This window comes from Formica exsecta, unplaced genomic scaffold, assembly GCF_003651465.1.
Source record: "Formica exsecta isolate Colony F162 unplaced genomic scaffold, ASM365146v1 scaffold915, whole genome shotgun sequence".
Taxonomy (NCBI): Eukaryota; Metazoa; Arthropoda; class Insecta; order Hymenoptera; family Formicidae; genus Formica; species Formica exsecta.
The window spans coordinates 348,475-364,772 of NW_021853683.1; the positions used below are offsets into that span (position 1 = coordinate 348,475).

The 16,298-nt window shown below is 34.4% G+C and overlaps 2 protein-coding genes across 3 annotated transcripts in view; both read right to left on the minus strand.

Annotated features, from left to right (window-relative positions):
* LOC115245135 overlaps positions 1-3,775 on the minus strand; it is a 39,859-nt gene extending 36,084 nt beyond the window's left edge. The window contains exon 1 of the mRNA XM_029823264.1: positions 3,379-3,775. The gene's annotated coding sequence lies outside the window, so the exon portion shown is untranslated. The remainder of the gene's footprint in view (positions 1-3,378) is intronic.
* Positions 3,776-12,098: 8,323 nt separating this feature from the next.
* Positions 12,099-16,114, minus strand: LOC115245141. Of its 2 annotated transcripts, XM_029823271.1 has the most exons (5): positions 16,017-16,114; positions 15,538-15,660; positions 13,842-15,135; positions 13,606-13,719; positions 12,099-13,201 (listed from the first exon to the last, which is right to left on the minus strand). In XM_029823271.1, exons 1-3 carry the CDS (start codon positions 16,075-16,077, stop codon positions 14,945-14,947), a joined length of 375 nt encoding a protein of 124 aa, XP_029679131.1. In that variant the 5' UTR covers positions 16,078-16,114; the 3' UTR covers positions 12,099-13,201; positions 13,606-13,719; positions 13,842-14,944. The 2 variants fall into 2 exon arrangements, with proteins under 2 accessions (XP_029679131.1, XP_029679130.1); XM_029823270.1 differs by lacking the exons at positions 15,538-15,660; positions 16,017-16,114 and having other exon boundaries at positions 13,842-14,932.
* Between the last annotated feature and the right edge of the window lie 184 nt (positions 16,115-16,298).

Here is a 16,298-nt window from a genome sequence, read left to right on the forward strand (position 1 = left end):
CACGCGATCGTGTTTGTACGTTACGCTTTTGCTTCGAACGTGCGCGTCATTTTTAACCAGATTAAATGGAGTATTTGTCAAACTGCGCGAAAACCGCGTATCACGTGGCGAGCTTTTACGAGTAAATATTATTGCAGTATCTTAGCTGTTTGCTCGCGTGTACATACAAGCGAAATATATAGTGAAATTTGAAGGCAACAGTTAGTAGAATTTATTGGGGGAAAGCAACCGTTCACATATTTATGTGTATCTATAAAATTGACATGTATATCATCGCATAGGCAGCATTCGTCTTATCAAATCTGCAAGAGAGAGAGAGAGAGAGAGAGAGAGAGAAGAAAAAATAAACAGTTTCGAGATCTGTCTTGCATTCGCTTGGAAATACTTTCCACGGAAAACTTTCCTTACGTTCGTGCTCCATATTTCGCACACGAGTCTAGACCCCATCCGCAGGATATCCGTTTTTCTCACAAGCACCGTGAGAGACCAACGACGACGACGACGCGGAAACAACGGAGAAAAGCACGACGAGCCACGATCGCGAAAGGCTAGCGATACCAAATCCGGTTCCGTTCTTTCCGTACCTTTAAAACCGCGTGATTTTCGCGCTCACAATGTATGTATGTCCGCATGTTTGTACCCGGTCGTCTGTGTAATGTAAGAAATTGCTTCCTAGTCGTTGAGGCAATGATCTTGACTCGAGAGTTCAACGTTCCTCGTGAGGCGAAACTTTTTTCAAGCCGGCCCTTTGGCGCGATATGTGCTCGTTTGTGCGATAATAATTACGATCCAAGCAAGCGATCGCAGTTTCAAAAAATCAAACAGAACTTTCAATATGTTTGCAATTAAGAAATTGGATTCACCTCAATGTGATAAAATTTAGAAACAGCCCGAATCGAAATTTTTCTTCCACTTTCGATCTCAGTTTTCAATCTATCTACTTTGATACTTTAAGCTGTCAGATTATCTTTTCTTGAAACTATTTAATTTATAGTTTTGTCAAAAGTTCTTTTTAAATCTTTAAACGGGAAACTGTTCCGTATAAAGTAGGAGCTTGATTCTTATAAATTAAAACTATCGAAATTCTCTAAAATTCATAAACGTGAGAAAATTTAGGTTGAAAATAGAGGAAAACTTTTGCTTTGGGAAATGCAGTTTATACTAACAATGCATCATATCCTTACTGCATAAAACTCATTTGTTCGCCTCGGTCTTTCGTATCTCATAACTTGAAACTTACGATCGTTTATCATGTTATCACGAAGCGCGCATGTGGGTGATACAAAAACCACGCTTTAAGTTTCACGAGCTAATTAGCTCTGGTCTCGCAAGAAGGGTCAATAGCGTGGTTCTCAATCTCGCGCTAAATTTCCTTATGATAAGAATGCTCATTGTAAAGCGCGGAGGATGAAAAAAGAGCGCGGTCTTGGTCGATACATCTACGCTCACACCTGTATGCATCCGGTGTCTTCACGCCGGCGTCGGCGTGGGTCGTCAATTCCCCGTTAAGGCACGCTTCGTTATCCTCGTTAGCGGAAAGTACCGAGGCGCGCGAGGGTGAATGCAGATTTCGCATCTCTAACGAGCTCAACGGATCGGATATACCTTCGATTCCACGATGCTCCGGCTCGCTCGTCCGTGCGAGCGGACAAAACTAAATTTTTTTCTCAAATTAGTTCCACCTAAATTAATTTTCCAACGAAAACACGGCGCACTGCCAGCCAGGTGCTTGTAAGTACCGCCAAAATCTTCTTACGAATCGATAAAACGATGAGATAAAGCGTGCTAGTATTCGAAGTTAGAAAGATATTTAAAAAAGAAAGATAGAGAAAGAAATAACAAGAAAATTGACAACAAATGCTACTGTACAATTCTTGATATGATTCAATTGGCATTTAAACTTTTGATTTAACCAATGACGTAACAGAGCGAGGCACTATTATACGTAACGTACTATCATATACTTTGCGTGAAGCCTTCTTGATAAAGATATTCGTCGCGGAGAATTTAAACACGACGACGAAACCTGTCAACTTATATGCAAATGAGAAAGAGATGCGTATATGACTGAAAGATAAAAAATTCAAATACTAAGTGTATGAGGTCACAGCTGGGACGCTTTTATACGGATAACGTTGCTCGTCCTATACGAGCTCGGATTTCTTCTTTCCTTACGCCGACGGATATCCTGAGTAATTCACGTTTTCCTCAAAGCTCAAGAGAGGCACGGAATTTAATCGCCAGTTTCGCGGAAACGATTGCGCGCTCTCATTTTCGAAACATGTCTCTTCCGTTCGTGACGACACGCGACGCGTCGTTTCCTTCTCGAGCTCTAAAGCTGATTCAACGCACAAGTAATTAATAAATAATGCTGGTAATTAAAAGATAATGAATATTAAAATCTATATTTGTGGTCTATTTACGAATGAATTTTTGTCTAGTATACATTACTAATTATAGATCGATTTATTATTATCAGAGAATCATTAAAGAGCAATTAACAAAGTAATAGTTATCGATATGTTCGTTATGTATTTCATTATGTAACATAACGTTATACATAATACTTCAATATATGTACGTGATGTTATTAATATATAAATTAAAGCCAGTGGGTTAATTGCCATACTTTAAATCATAACAGTTACTATTATATATTCAAACAAATTTGTCTGCTTACGTTTTATTATAAGATATAATTGAACCGGTTTTTTATTATTTCAGCTGACCTGATATTATTATTGCAATCTGATATTATTCAACAAATATTAGTTTGAAAGAGAGAGAGAGAGAGAGAGAGAAATTTTGTTAATTAGAAAAATATTAAACTAGAGATTAAAGTAATGAAAGATTGAAGATAATCAAGAATATATAAATATATCTCTAATTATTATTAAAGATAACAGCTTTTCATAAATAAACTAAAATAAACATTACTTTACAAAATGTAAATTAAAATTACTCTATGAAACATACATGTCTAATTTTTCTTCATATTTTGTTATGCTAAATGCAAAAATGTAATCACAATTTTTCCATCTTGCTTTTCGTATAACGGTTGCGGTATTTCAAAATATGTAATAGTATGTACATATATATGATGCACACACAGTGTAATATATATAATTATTTTTCTCATTCCCTTATATCTTTCATTTTTTTTTTTTTTTTTTTCGAAACCGCTATTTAGTTATAATGCTGTCATATTTGTATTATCAAAGAAATTAAATTTTGATGCCAGAGCAGATTGATATCAGGACATGTCAAAATTAAAAAAAAAAACATTTGGATCAATGTAAAAGATACTGGTTTACTCTAATAAAATCGTGACGGAAGATGCGAATAACTTTGCTATATTCGACTATATAATGTACTCACGATATTGAAAACGACTTTTTGATGCTGCTTCGAGTTCTGCCTTGGAGTTTAGCGTTCGTCGACGGGGTTTCTCAAACTCGGCGGTGGTGCATGATAACTCGCATTTCGAGAGGGACAGAAAGATAGAGAGAGAGGGATGTAATGCACCCTCTACGCGCGGTCACGCACCCCTTTCGCTCGCGCTTCGCACGCACCGAGACGCACTTTGACAGAACGACGTTCGAAATCTCCGGAAAATTGTTAATTCGCGAGCTGTGACGGGGGAGGATAAAAGCACTTCGACGGAAGATGGACTCTCTTGCTGGCGAGAGACGAACGAACGACGACGAACCGTCGGTCGCGAAGGGTGGCGGTCGACTGAGGCGCCTGCCTCGACGTGCACTCACGCTCGGTGTACCTCCCGCGCGGCGGACACACGCGTGCCTGCGTGGCCGCGTGCGTGTAGCGAGGGAGGATGGGTTCGGTGCGCGAGCGCGCGCGCAGGATGGCGGATACACCTGTACAATTATTATCCCGTTGCAACAACGCCCGAATTTCTGAATATCGCGGCCTTTTCGGAGCATTTTGCGCGCGCGCGCGCGCGCACGGGATGCTGTGGAAGTCTGCTGTGCTTGGTACACGCGATTCCCGTGACAAGTACATCGTACTTTGTAATTGTGACTTCTCGCATTTCAGCGACGAGTCAAAGGATGGGTGGTGATTAGAGCCTCAATCGGCTCCAGTTGTTTTTGTTATAAATTGATAGTATTAATAGTAACATTAATAAATGTAATAAATTGTATTGAGATTATTTTATTTACAGCAAGAAAAATATGGTTTAGGCATTTCCTGTTCTTAAATAACTACTTAAACAAGACTGCACTAGTGGAATATTGTTGATACACCAGTAAAATAAATAAATAATGACACATCTAAGTAAATAACGTAGCTTATTTCTTTAAATAACACTCGCAACGAAAAACAAACATAAAACAAACCATATTTTGCGAGTATGGGATAGATTTTGATAAAATGCGCTCTATAAAAAAATTGCGACCGAATGCTAAAAAAATATGATTTTTGACGGTCAGACTTAAGTTGAGGCATATCTCTTAATGTCTTAATAAATGGTATTGAAATAAAAAAAAATATTTTTGTATTTCCTAAGACTCTATATCTTCTATATTTACTAAGATATACTAAGATATGAAAGAAAATCAATTCCGTGTGTGAGAAAAAGCGGTAATTTGGGATCAGTTTGAGACCCCCATCCTTTTGGACAAAAGAGCCTGTTCGTCTAATTCTCTCTCACGTTTTGTCTGACAAATCTCGTTATTTAATCCGAAAACTCGCTCGTTAATCTGTTATTGTAACGCGGTAAAAGAATATTTTGAGATTATTTTTCTTACATTATTTGCACGCGTCGCATTTATATCTCGAATAGTCGAGCGTATGTATTTTGAAATCGGGGTCAAATGTGTCCGTGACATGACTATGCGAAATGTAGAGCCGAGTGTGCAGGCAACACAACGCTGTAATCTCTAGAAATTGCGTGTGTCGCGAAATATTTGTTTTGTGACTAAATTGTTTTCACGTGTCTGACTGATTATCTCGTATATAAATGAAGGTAGTGCAGAAGTACCTACCAAGGATTTTCTTTCAAAGGAAACGTTTTCAGCGTTATTTGAAATCTCGAGCGAATCTTGTGTTCTGCAAAAACATCTTTTATCTCGTTTCTCTCGGAGCGCATAATAAAACACCGTGAATGGAGTTGATAAAAGCCGTTTCCGCAGCGACCCTCGTTATTAGACAAAACGATGAGAGAGGACGGAAGGCATTTTGTGAAACGATAGAAACGCGCTTGTGTTTACCCACGACAGCTTACCGTGCTCATGTAAAGGATGGTCCGCACATGGTCTTCTTTAAGTACGGATTCCTGAAGGCAATAGTAAGAGCAGGAATTATTTATTTATTAAAACATAAATATTTGTTTAATCGTAATCGAGATCAATCAAATTAATTAAACTCTGAAATAGACGGGACTATCTCGCACTTTAATTTAATTTAATTTTTTCGAACAATTGCCTTTTTTACATACGCATGATGTTCAAAGCACGTTACATTCAAATTCTTGTAATTTACACCGCACAGCTCCCGAATTTTTGCTATCTCCGCGTCAGCGGCATTTTTTCCTCTCAATTTTTCCCGGTTTTTTGTCGATTATCGGTGCTAGAAATGACGGAAAATCTCGACTCTGCGAAGCGTCACTTTCGGTACTGCATGCGTCACTACTTTTACTATTGCAAACGCGAAACTTTTCGACGCAAAATTGGACGATGAAGGGATACTCTTCTCTTCGTTGCTGTGTTATTTGTTAAAAAATATTTGTAATATCTGAAATGAAGAGAGTTTGCCACATTTTTTTATCCGATTTGTCTCATATATATATGTATGCACATCCTGGGATAATTTTAAATACAATATATAAATGAAAAGAATATGCGACAAAGAGATGAGAAATAAATCAGACAGGATTGTGCGAATCCTGTCTTTATGAGATATTTCTTTTATGAAATGAGCGTTGATTTCGATCGGTAAAATAATGCGAGTGGATCGTGCGTAATTTAAGCGACAAATTCTCCCGTCCCTTCTGTGGAAGATTTCGTTTTCGACCATAAATCCATCCGAGCGTTTACCGTGCATATCCCGTCGGTTCGCATCCGCGAGCCGTTTGATTCTCCCCCGCCGATAAATCACAGTTATTCGCGTGTGTTGGGTTTCGATGCGCTGTTAAGCGCTGTCTCGTATATCAGGCATTAAGAGATTCAAGATTTGTGGAATACAAAGCGACGGGATTTGCAGAATGGAGAGATCCATTCTCACGATAGAAGACGAGACGAGTACGAATGCGATTACAAATGCACAGTTAAATACCCGCACCGTTCTATATCTCGTTAAGCTACAGATGGATTATACTAATGGATGATTTTTTATGACTTTTAATTTATCTCCAGTATAACGTTTAACTTTTTTATTTATTATTAATTTTACACGGTATGTTCTATTTGGCAATATATTTAAAATGCGATGAAGAGATAATATTTTCATTTATATGGGGCCAAAACAAATAGAATTGTTTAACGATATTTCTTAATCGATCATTCGTCGATCGCAAAACTGATATCAATTACGATGTATGAAAGTATAATGCGTAGCGAGCGTTCATACGTTCACGTCACGGCACGATCGTAAAATACAATCTATGCACATATAGTCGTGTGGCGAATAATTTGCGAATATTCGGAACGCTCTCGCTCCCTTCTCGTCGTTTGCCACGAGTTTTTGTATTTCTTGGCGCACGAGTCGGGTGCCCGGCAACAATAACGCCTTTAATTATCGCACGCAATTAAAATTGTTTCTCGCGAACCGATTAAAATGCGCCAGCACCGAATGTCGCGCGTTGATTACTAGCAGACTAATGGCAGACGAAGAACAATGAAAGAGCGCGAGACCTGAATTAAAAAGCGCTCGATTAAATGTTAATACGGATGGATGCAGGATTTACCTCGATATATAAAAGTGAGGAAATTTTATATATTTTTAGAAATGAAAGACATCTCTCTGGAATTTTTTTAAGTTTAAAAAAATACGTTGATTCTATAAAAGCGCGTCACACGATTTTCTACACTCAAAAAAATGTCTTGCTGATATAGGTAGATTTCTAGGTGTCACAACAAAAATTTATCGCTATTTTTTGTATCTGTTAGAATATTGTCTGTTACATATAGAATTTATAGCAGCAACATTCTAATAATATCTTCTAGAAAATTTAGGTCCCATTGCCAAATGTTAATCACTGCATTGGATAAATATGAGTTTCGATACTACAGAACGATCTTTGTGAGAAATATAACTGCCAATTATAACTGCAGCATCGAAAAATTGAGAAAAATTGTTTAAAAGAGCTAGATAGATTGAGCGCGTTATACAAATATGTTAGACGTGAGGATTATATATTCATTTGTTTCTTGCCGCTAATTTTTTCTGTCTACCACAGCCAAACTTTATAACAAGTATGATTGGCCTTAACATGGATAGGCGCCACAGAAAAACATTCTTTCTAAATTTCACAAACAGTTCAGATATAAATTCTGTCTCTGTCACTTAGATTGATTAAATGCGAAACATATGCGATATCACAGTATTTGCTAATCATTTATGTACCTCAGTTAATTTTGCGCACCCAGAAAATTTTTGCTGCGGTTGCAATACCACTTTTTTGAGTGTAAATTGTTATTTTTTGAAAGTTTATTTTTTGTGATATTTTCTGTTATCTTAATTGTTCTCTTTTATGCACATAGCGTAGAAAAAATATACGCAGCGTTCTCTAAAGGACGAGAACATGATTAGATCAGCAAGTATAATGTAAATGAAATTTTCTAATTGGAGATAGAAATAGAGAAGAGGAGAGAAATATTGCGGCGAAAAGATAATAAAGGTTAGACTAGATAAGAGAAAGATGCAAATGCAACCAACGTGTAACACGCTGCGACGAAAATATGCAAAGAGGATGTAGTATCTCTTCAGACACAGAGGATATTACATTTGCGTTAGATTTTTAATGTCACTGTAACAGAGTCTTTGTGACGCTGAATCTTTGTGTTCAACGAGAAATAACATAATAACGAAATATTCAAGTGCAAAAAAAAATACAATATAAGTAATTAATATGAATAAGAAAATATATTAATGCATGTATTAATTATTGATTATTTACAGTATCGTTAAAACTCATGAAAGAACACCAATCATCTTGGATTCCCGAGTTGAAAATTTTCTCTCACTTTCGAGCTCAATTTTTAATTTAACATCTACTTTGATACTTTAAGCAGTTAGGTAACTCTCTTCATTTATAATTTATAATTTTATCGAAAGCTCTTCCTTTAAAGTTCTAAATAGGAAACTATTCATTTACTGTTTATTTAATGTACGAGAAAAGTAGGAACTTAATTCTTATATAAATTAAATTTATCGAATTTCCTTCGGAATCCATAAATGTGAGAAAATTGAAGTCGAAAATAGAGGCAAAATATCGATTTGGATTTGAAATAAGAGACGTAGAGGAAAAGGAAAGAACAATTATTCGTACGTGCTATAAGCAGACGTTAAATTAATGACGATAAGAAGCATTTTTTTAACTATCTTTAAAATTTTCTCTGAAAAAAGAAAGAGATATTATTCTTTCCTCGGTCAAAATTTTCTTCCATCCAGTAAAAAAAATTTCTTTTTTATGCGTTTAACGAAATGAGATGATTATTTTTATTGTTAGCCGATTTTGTGATCATGCGAGAGAGGGATTAGTGGTCAGAGAAGATTCACTCCTTTGCGAACACGCTTTTCTTCGGCGTGCGTCGAGTAATTTTCGATACTTCGCGGCTAATCTGCCATAATATACGTGCGGCGCGCGTGAACGCATAACTGAAAGATGAGATATATGCTCTCTCTGTACGTGCGCGTGTCGAGATAGCCTTTATAATGTCTGAAAGAGCATCGTACCTCTTGTCAGGTTTCGCGCAAGGCGTCAGGCTTCACCTTCGTCCGGCTCATAGCCAGCTGAATGATTTTCGCCATGGACGAAATTTGCTTACCAGTAAGTAATGTTTTGCAACCGTGTCAGTGTTAATTGCATTTAAGGTTTATACGCGTAAGCAACACGTGATATGAGCGATTTGGTAGGTAAAGCCTTTGGGGTTGGTGCTAATTGGAGTCAAACCATGCGTGAGCATTAGCTCAGCGTTTCTCAACGCGGTCGAGGAAATTGGTCGAGTGACATTCGACTGAATGGATGTATCACCTCCTCATTATTGCACATTATTGTATAAATTTTTGCAAATTTTTGCAAAATTTTTATTGCACATTAAAAATACTCGCTGTAGGTTCTTATTAGCGTCTTCCGGACGGATCACTCTTTTCCGTCTATGACATTGTCAAAAAATAATATTATCCCTGGAGGACACTGAAAATAAAATGTCACTAATCGAACACAACTTCGTTTCGCCGTAATAAGAGATCCGCGTTTGTCTCGCGGCGTGTTGCTTTCATGAAGTTTAGAGATTGTTCGGGTGGAGGAGGGGGGGGGCGAGCGATGCTTTTTGCCTCCGTCGATGGCGAAAAGAAGAAAAAAATAGAGAGATAGCTCTGAGAGAGCGAGGGATGGACGGTCGAGGAGAATAAGACGGTCGGGGGAGTCTCTGCCCTCCCTTCCTTTCCTACCCCCCTAACGGACAAGCGAGCACTGCTTTCTCAGCCGTAATATTGGAAGTTTACGAGGTTTACCGTAATCGAATCTCGTTATACGGCCGCAGAACGGCCTTTGGCAATCTGCTTGAGGATCGACGCGACGCGACGCCGGCGTCGTACGCTACGGAAATGCAAGTCTTTATCAGAGATGATGCGCGATACGGTTCGACGGCGCTTTAAACTTTAAACAGATGAGAATTTATAAATATAAATGTTGCGAGAGAGGATGCTCTCAGTATTCGAATTACGTAAAAAAAAATTTCTCTGCTATATTTGTGTTTTATCAATGAAATGAAGAAACATTCTCTCTTTTCTTAATATAATTAAACTGTGATTGACGTTTGAGTAAAAGTGCTACAATTTTATAATTATGATTACGCCATATTTGATACGGCTTCGTAAATTTCTTAAATGATTGATTTCTCTTGAATTGCAGGCGCATATCGAGTATATGTATCTGCAGTTAAGTTCTGAGGTAAAGATAATGAGCGGAACGCACGGTGATTGCATTAACCTCGCCTTGTACCGGCTAATTAGTTTATGCGCTCATCAAGAAACTAATTATCCGTTCCGAATAGACTTTCATTTACGATCAATTTCCACCGCGAAAAGTGCGATGACCGCTTGAAATATAATGCCGGGGATACCTTGGAAGTTGCGGGAAATAGTTGTATCAATTTAGTAAAGAATTCAGTTTAACAAAATACGTTCGATATTTAATGGAAGTTTAAACTTTGACGATTCCTTAATGTATCTGTATCAAAACAATTAATCTAATAATTTAATCACTGTTTTTTTTTAATTTATTCAATTCTACGAAATTTTTCTGGACTTATCTCTTCGATGTTTCCTATCTCTTAAATAAATATCTACATACGTAAAAAAAAGGTAACATTAATGCGTAATCTTATCTATAATAATTTTTAACACAACATCCTTTAAAAAAATCAATATGTATAATCTATTCAAAAAATATTGCAGATAAGATAATAACATGTTAAAACGATTGTTTCTCCAATGAATCATAAATAATTCCGTGAAATGAAAACGCGAGCTTTACAAGCCTTCGAACAAATTAAAAAACAGCAGAGAAATAACTGCACCGCGCGGTTTTAATTAGGGTTGCCGCGGTCGCCGAAAGTTTTCTTCATTATCGTTGGAAAAAAAGCTTACTCCGCCGTTTTTTCGACGCGATATTAATGTAAAATAATGTGCACGCCACACGCGAGAAAACTGGTTGCCTGACCATATATTATGCATTATATGGGAATCGAGAGATGAAAGTCTATGCGATACGTCGTATGTATGCGTAGATGTATGAGTTCATAAACAATGTGCAGAGAGAGAGAGAGAGAGAGAGAGAGAGAGATCGCAAAAAAGAGATCGTAAAAAACTTTTATCGCGAGACAGTTGCCTCTGTTAAACGGCATTGTGCACGATGAATAAGTAATAGATCATTTTACTCGTCTTACACATTTCGGCAATAAAACATACAATTACAACAATAAACGAATGAAATACATATAGTATTTTTTTAAATATATTTATTATTGATCAGTGGCAATGTAGCTTTCCAGTTTTGTAGTTAACAAGTAGATGAGAATGTGGGACACAATAAATAAAATTAATAAAACTACTTACATATTTTATATATATATGTATTTATATTATTTATGTATATATATGCAGTTTTACAATTTTCCGTATTTCCCCCTCAGGGGCTCACAATAGTGAGTACGGGCAAACCCGAGGTACCCGAGCTACCTAACAATAAGATCTAAGATCTGGAGGTTTTCTAACAAGACTATATAAGTTTTCTAAAAAAGACATAAAAATACATACAATTACATTATATTTCTATTACTTTAATGCTATATGGGTTTCTTTTGACATATGAGAACGTTGTTATTTTATTGTATTTGGGTCTTTTACACTTAGCCTCATTTATATAAGCCCAACTAATAAGTCGCAAACATTTATTTAATGATTATATAAATGCTCCAAGATATGGCAAGATATATGAGAAGGAAAGACTCAATCTCTATGTTCAATCATTAGCATGGAACCAAGTTTTTAACGCGTTATTCGACACGGAATAATCTTTCATTATACAATGTCGTATCATATGATAGTAAGAGGTACAGTTGCGTAAATTACTGCTCGTTTAAAACGACAGAATTCATCTGAAATTTTATTTAATTCCACGGTCTTTTTTTCTGCAAAAGACACGTATTTTCTATTGTCCGCTGGTATAATGTAAGTATCAAGATAAGAGCGAGACAGCATCGCGGAAAAGAACATTCTGTTATTAAAGTAGACTACTTTTATGCAATTTTATTGCGTAGCCAGCGGTCTAAGACTTTACAGTTAGATCTGCACTCTTTCGCTTCGTGACGCGTAAGAGAAGCGCAACCGATGTCGAGAAGATCCAATCTCCTTGAGAATTTCCTCGCACATTATGCTATTCGCGAAAGAAATGAGGTCTCCGCGCTCTTCCCGGCACATCACAACGGAATTTCCCACACTGCGGTCCACTTTTGCAGGAACACATCTTCCGAGGGAAGGTTCTTAAACATTTCAGATTGAATCGCAACGACGTAAAAATTTCTTTATTCCGGTTATTTAGAAAATATTGACTACTGTTTCGACGTTACACAGCTCTTTATCTATCTTAAACAAAATTCTCAATTAAAATTTGTGCATAAATTTATTATATTATATCCATATATATATATAAAGAATCAAAATCAGCCATATATATATTTATATAATATATACTTTGATATTAAAAAATTGTATATGGCATATACAATTTTTTCAAGAACAGATTTCTTCGAATTAATGATAACAATAATTAATGACATCGAATTAATGATACCAAATTGATTAGCAAACATATATTATACTTTGACGTATTAGATTATCGATGACGATCGGTAATTATAATATAACATAATAACAATAATTTACCATCGGATGCAAGCGCTGCTAATGTCATCTTGTATTTACTCAATTTTTAGTTATAAAAAATTTGGAAGACGTTTCTTAAAGGAAAATTTGTACATTGAGACTTTGCAGCATAATAACTTCGTTTGTGATACATATAGAACAATAATAAAGACATTTTCCTTATATAATTAATTTATACTCAAGCTTTTGATTAAGCTTATTAAGAATTCGATTGGTTCAACCGTTATTGAAGTCCGATAATCTAAGATACTTTTTGATAAAATCAGATAAACCAATAGTGTAGTTTTTTGTTATATAAAAAGAGATATATATTTTTAATGTATCTACCCCCAAAGCGCATATAATGTTACAAAAGCTGAATAAAATTAATAAGAATCTGTAAGAGCAAACCGAATTATCCAAAATAGTGCTAGACATCCTAAGGCTACCATCCCAAGGCTAGTTGGCAGCGCATTAGCATTATTACAGAGATTTGTATTGCATGAATAACAATCAAATTTATTTGCCAATTCTAAGGTTGTGACAGTACGTATGCCGCAGAAACGTTGGACACCCGTCGTGCCGAAGAGCGTTTCTAGAAAAATAATTTTATTTATTATGAACGAGGTTGTTTATTATATAACATATATCTATGCGAAGCATTATAGAGTATTATGCTATTAATCATATGTAATTATGAAAATGCAATTTACTATTAAAAATTGTCAATTAATATGCAGAGTATATTGTGATATGCATTAGATACAAAAATTTTAATATTTTGTGAAATATCTATTATATTCTCTTATTGCAACTTTTTTTAAGTGAAAATTTATCTCAAACATGTTCTCTCATCTTTGCAAAGGTGGATGAGAAAGAAAAATAGAAAAAGAGAACTTAAAAAAAGCACTCATGCAACAGTTGAAATAAGAATGCAATTAATCTTAGATAAAATACTCGATTAAAAGCAATATATTTATTCGCTTGGGTGTTACTTACCATAATCACATTTGACACAAAACAAGTTACATTCCGTCGTTTCGAATTCGGACGGATTGCTTGCACAAGTTTCGTTGTTAACCGAATTGCAGCTATAACATCTCTTTGTCTCTCCTGTTTAAAAAATAGAAAATGACAGATAGCGGTTGTTATTTCTATAACATTTGTCAAAAATTTATTTAATTTCTAAATTTATTAATCTTAAATTTATTTTATTGTCGCAAATTTGTATGTACCTGAATGAAGAATGGCGAATATGATTATTAATACGGTGATCATAGTGAAGCCTTGCCTTTCCATCTTCGATGTGTCTTGATTGACATTAAACTGACAGCTATTCCCAGCAGTAAAGGATAATTTTATACTCTCCAAAATTATCATTGATTTTTGTTACATATATATATAGTTATATATCGCTGATTACGATAAGTTATCTAGATTTATCTCGCTAAATTATCTCATTTCCTGCGTTATCAACGTTATCATCTTCAAAATGCAGTTCTTGGAAAGGATATTTTATATAATAAGTTGATATATATATTTTATATATATCGTTTTTTTAACAATCGTGTATTTTATTAGTAAAAATCAATATTCACCAATTATATAGGCACAATATAACGCTAATGTTCTAGTTTAATCGCTACTTTCTCGACATTCTCGAAAAAAATTTTATTAAGAATTTTTAAGAAGTACTTTCTTGTGTAAACATAATACTAGTTTTCTGAATATAACGTAGAGAATATAATGTAGAATATGTCAACATATTTTTAATAAGTTTTTATCACGTTTGTTAATAAAAAGTGAAAAGTGAAATAGATTTGACTCAAAATCACATACATATATTGATATTATTAAGAAAATTTATAATTTAAAGTTTAATTAATTATATACGATACTTCATATTAGAAGGAAGAGAAAAATATTTTAAAAAATTAGGAACAGCTTCATTTTTGCGTGGCCTAAATATATTGCAGAGACCTGAGACTAGCTCTGAAAGAATCCTCTTAAAAGTTATTTCTTTATTATTATTATTATTATAAGCGCAAAAAAAAATTTTTTTTCAAATAAATGCGCATAAAGAAATATAATCAATATAAATTGTGAGATTAGATCAATTTAGATGACAATTATTATATTCATATAATAAAATAGTTGACACATAAGACAGTGTATGTATGCATGAGTGTACATTTCATTCTTATCTGTATATTCATATATGATATATTTATATATAATATAATAATTAGCATAGGTAAAATAGAAGAACAATATAACTATTCAATGTAATATATTTTTTAATATAAGAGCATGTTTCATGATGTTACAAATTGAAAAATTAATAAGAATTTGTAAGAACAGATCGAATTGCCCAAAAAGATACGAGGCACCCTAATGCCGTCATGCTAATTGTTGCCATATTAGCATTATTACAGAGATCTCCCTTACACAAAGTACAATCTACGCTTTCTACCGGTGATTCGAATTTGAAACCACAGTCGCGAATGACGAACGTAGTGCCGTTATATCCTGGAAAAAAATTTTATTTATTATTAACAATCCTGATTGCGCGATATTTGTTACAAAATAAAATAAAGGAAATGTGTTCAAGAAAAAAAAAAAATTACATCCATAATATATGAAGCGTCAAAATATTATAATATTAATAATGAAAATGCAATATACTATTATAAAAATTTCTAATTAATACCCAAGAGGCGTACAACTCTCAAAAGTTTAGAAAATATGCTTTATATATATAATATATTTAATATATAGGGAGGTGGGGGGGTTATTAATTTTTCACATATAGTTATATTTAAAATTCATCTTAAACAAGTTTTTTTCTCATTTTTAGAAAGGTTAAAATACTCTATATATTAAAAGTTGCTGTATATAATATATAATATATTCATTTGCTTAGGTACTTACCATAATTACATTTGCCACAATTCACACCAGATGGACATGTTGCGTTTTTTGCGACGGATGATGGATTTTTTATACAAGTATCGTTTTTTCGTGAGTCACACTGATAACATTGTGTTGCCTCTCCTTAGAAAGAAACGAACAAAATAATAGATTTTAGTAAAAATATTTTTACATATAGGTATATGTGCGTTGAATTAATGGAGTCAAGAGCAAGAAAAATTTTCACGCTCGGATTATATTAATTAACTATACTTAAAAATGAGAATTTTTTAATTATACGAGTGTTACAAGTTTAACAATATCTTCCATTTTATTAATTTTGATATTAATTGCGCAATATATTTATGACGATTTTTAAAAACCAGATTTTATAGTAGATGTATACGATATGCAATCTTTGTAACCCGACTTTTCAAAATTCTTGAAAGTTTGTCATTTACAAAATTAATCGAATAAATTATCGAAAATTTATGACGTACCAAAATGAAGAATAGCAAATAAGACTATCACAATAGTAATCATAAAAGAACGAATATTCATCTTTGATGTGCTTTGATTTACGTCGAACCAATGACTGTCGCGATACGTGGAGAAATCTCAAATATACTTTACAGCGTTATCGTCATTTTTCACAAAAATTATCACGATCAAAACTGATTGTGATAAATGATAGATAATCGCAAATTTAGTCTCCATCTGATACCACGCCTTCATGTGATTAAAATATGAAAAAACAAATTATCGAAGACTTAATTATTATT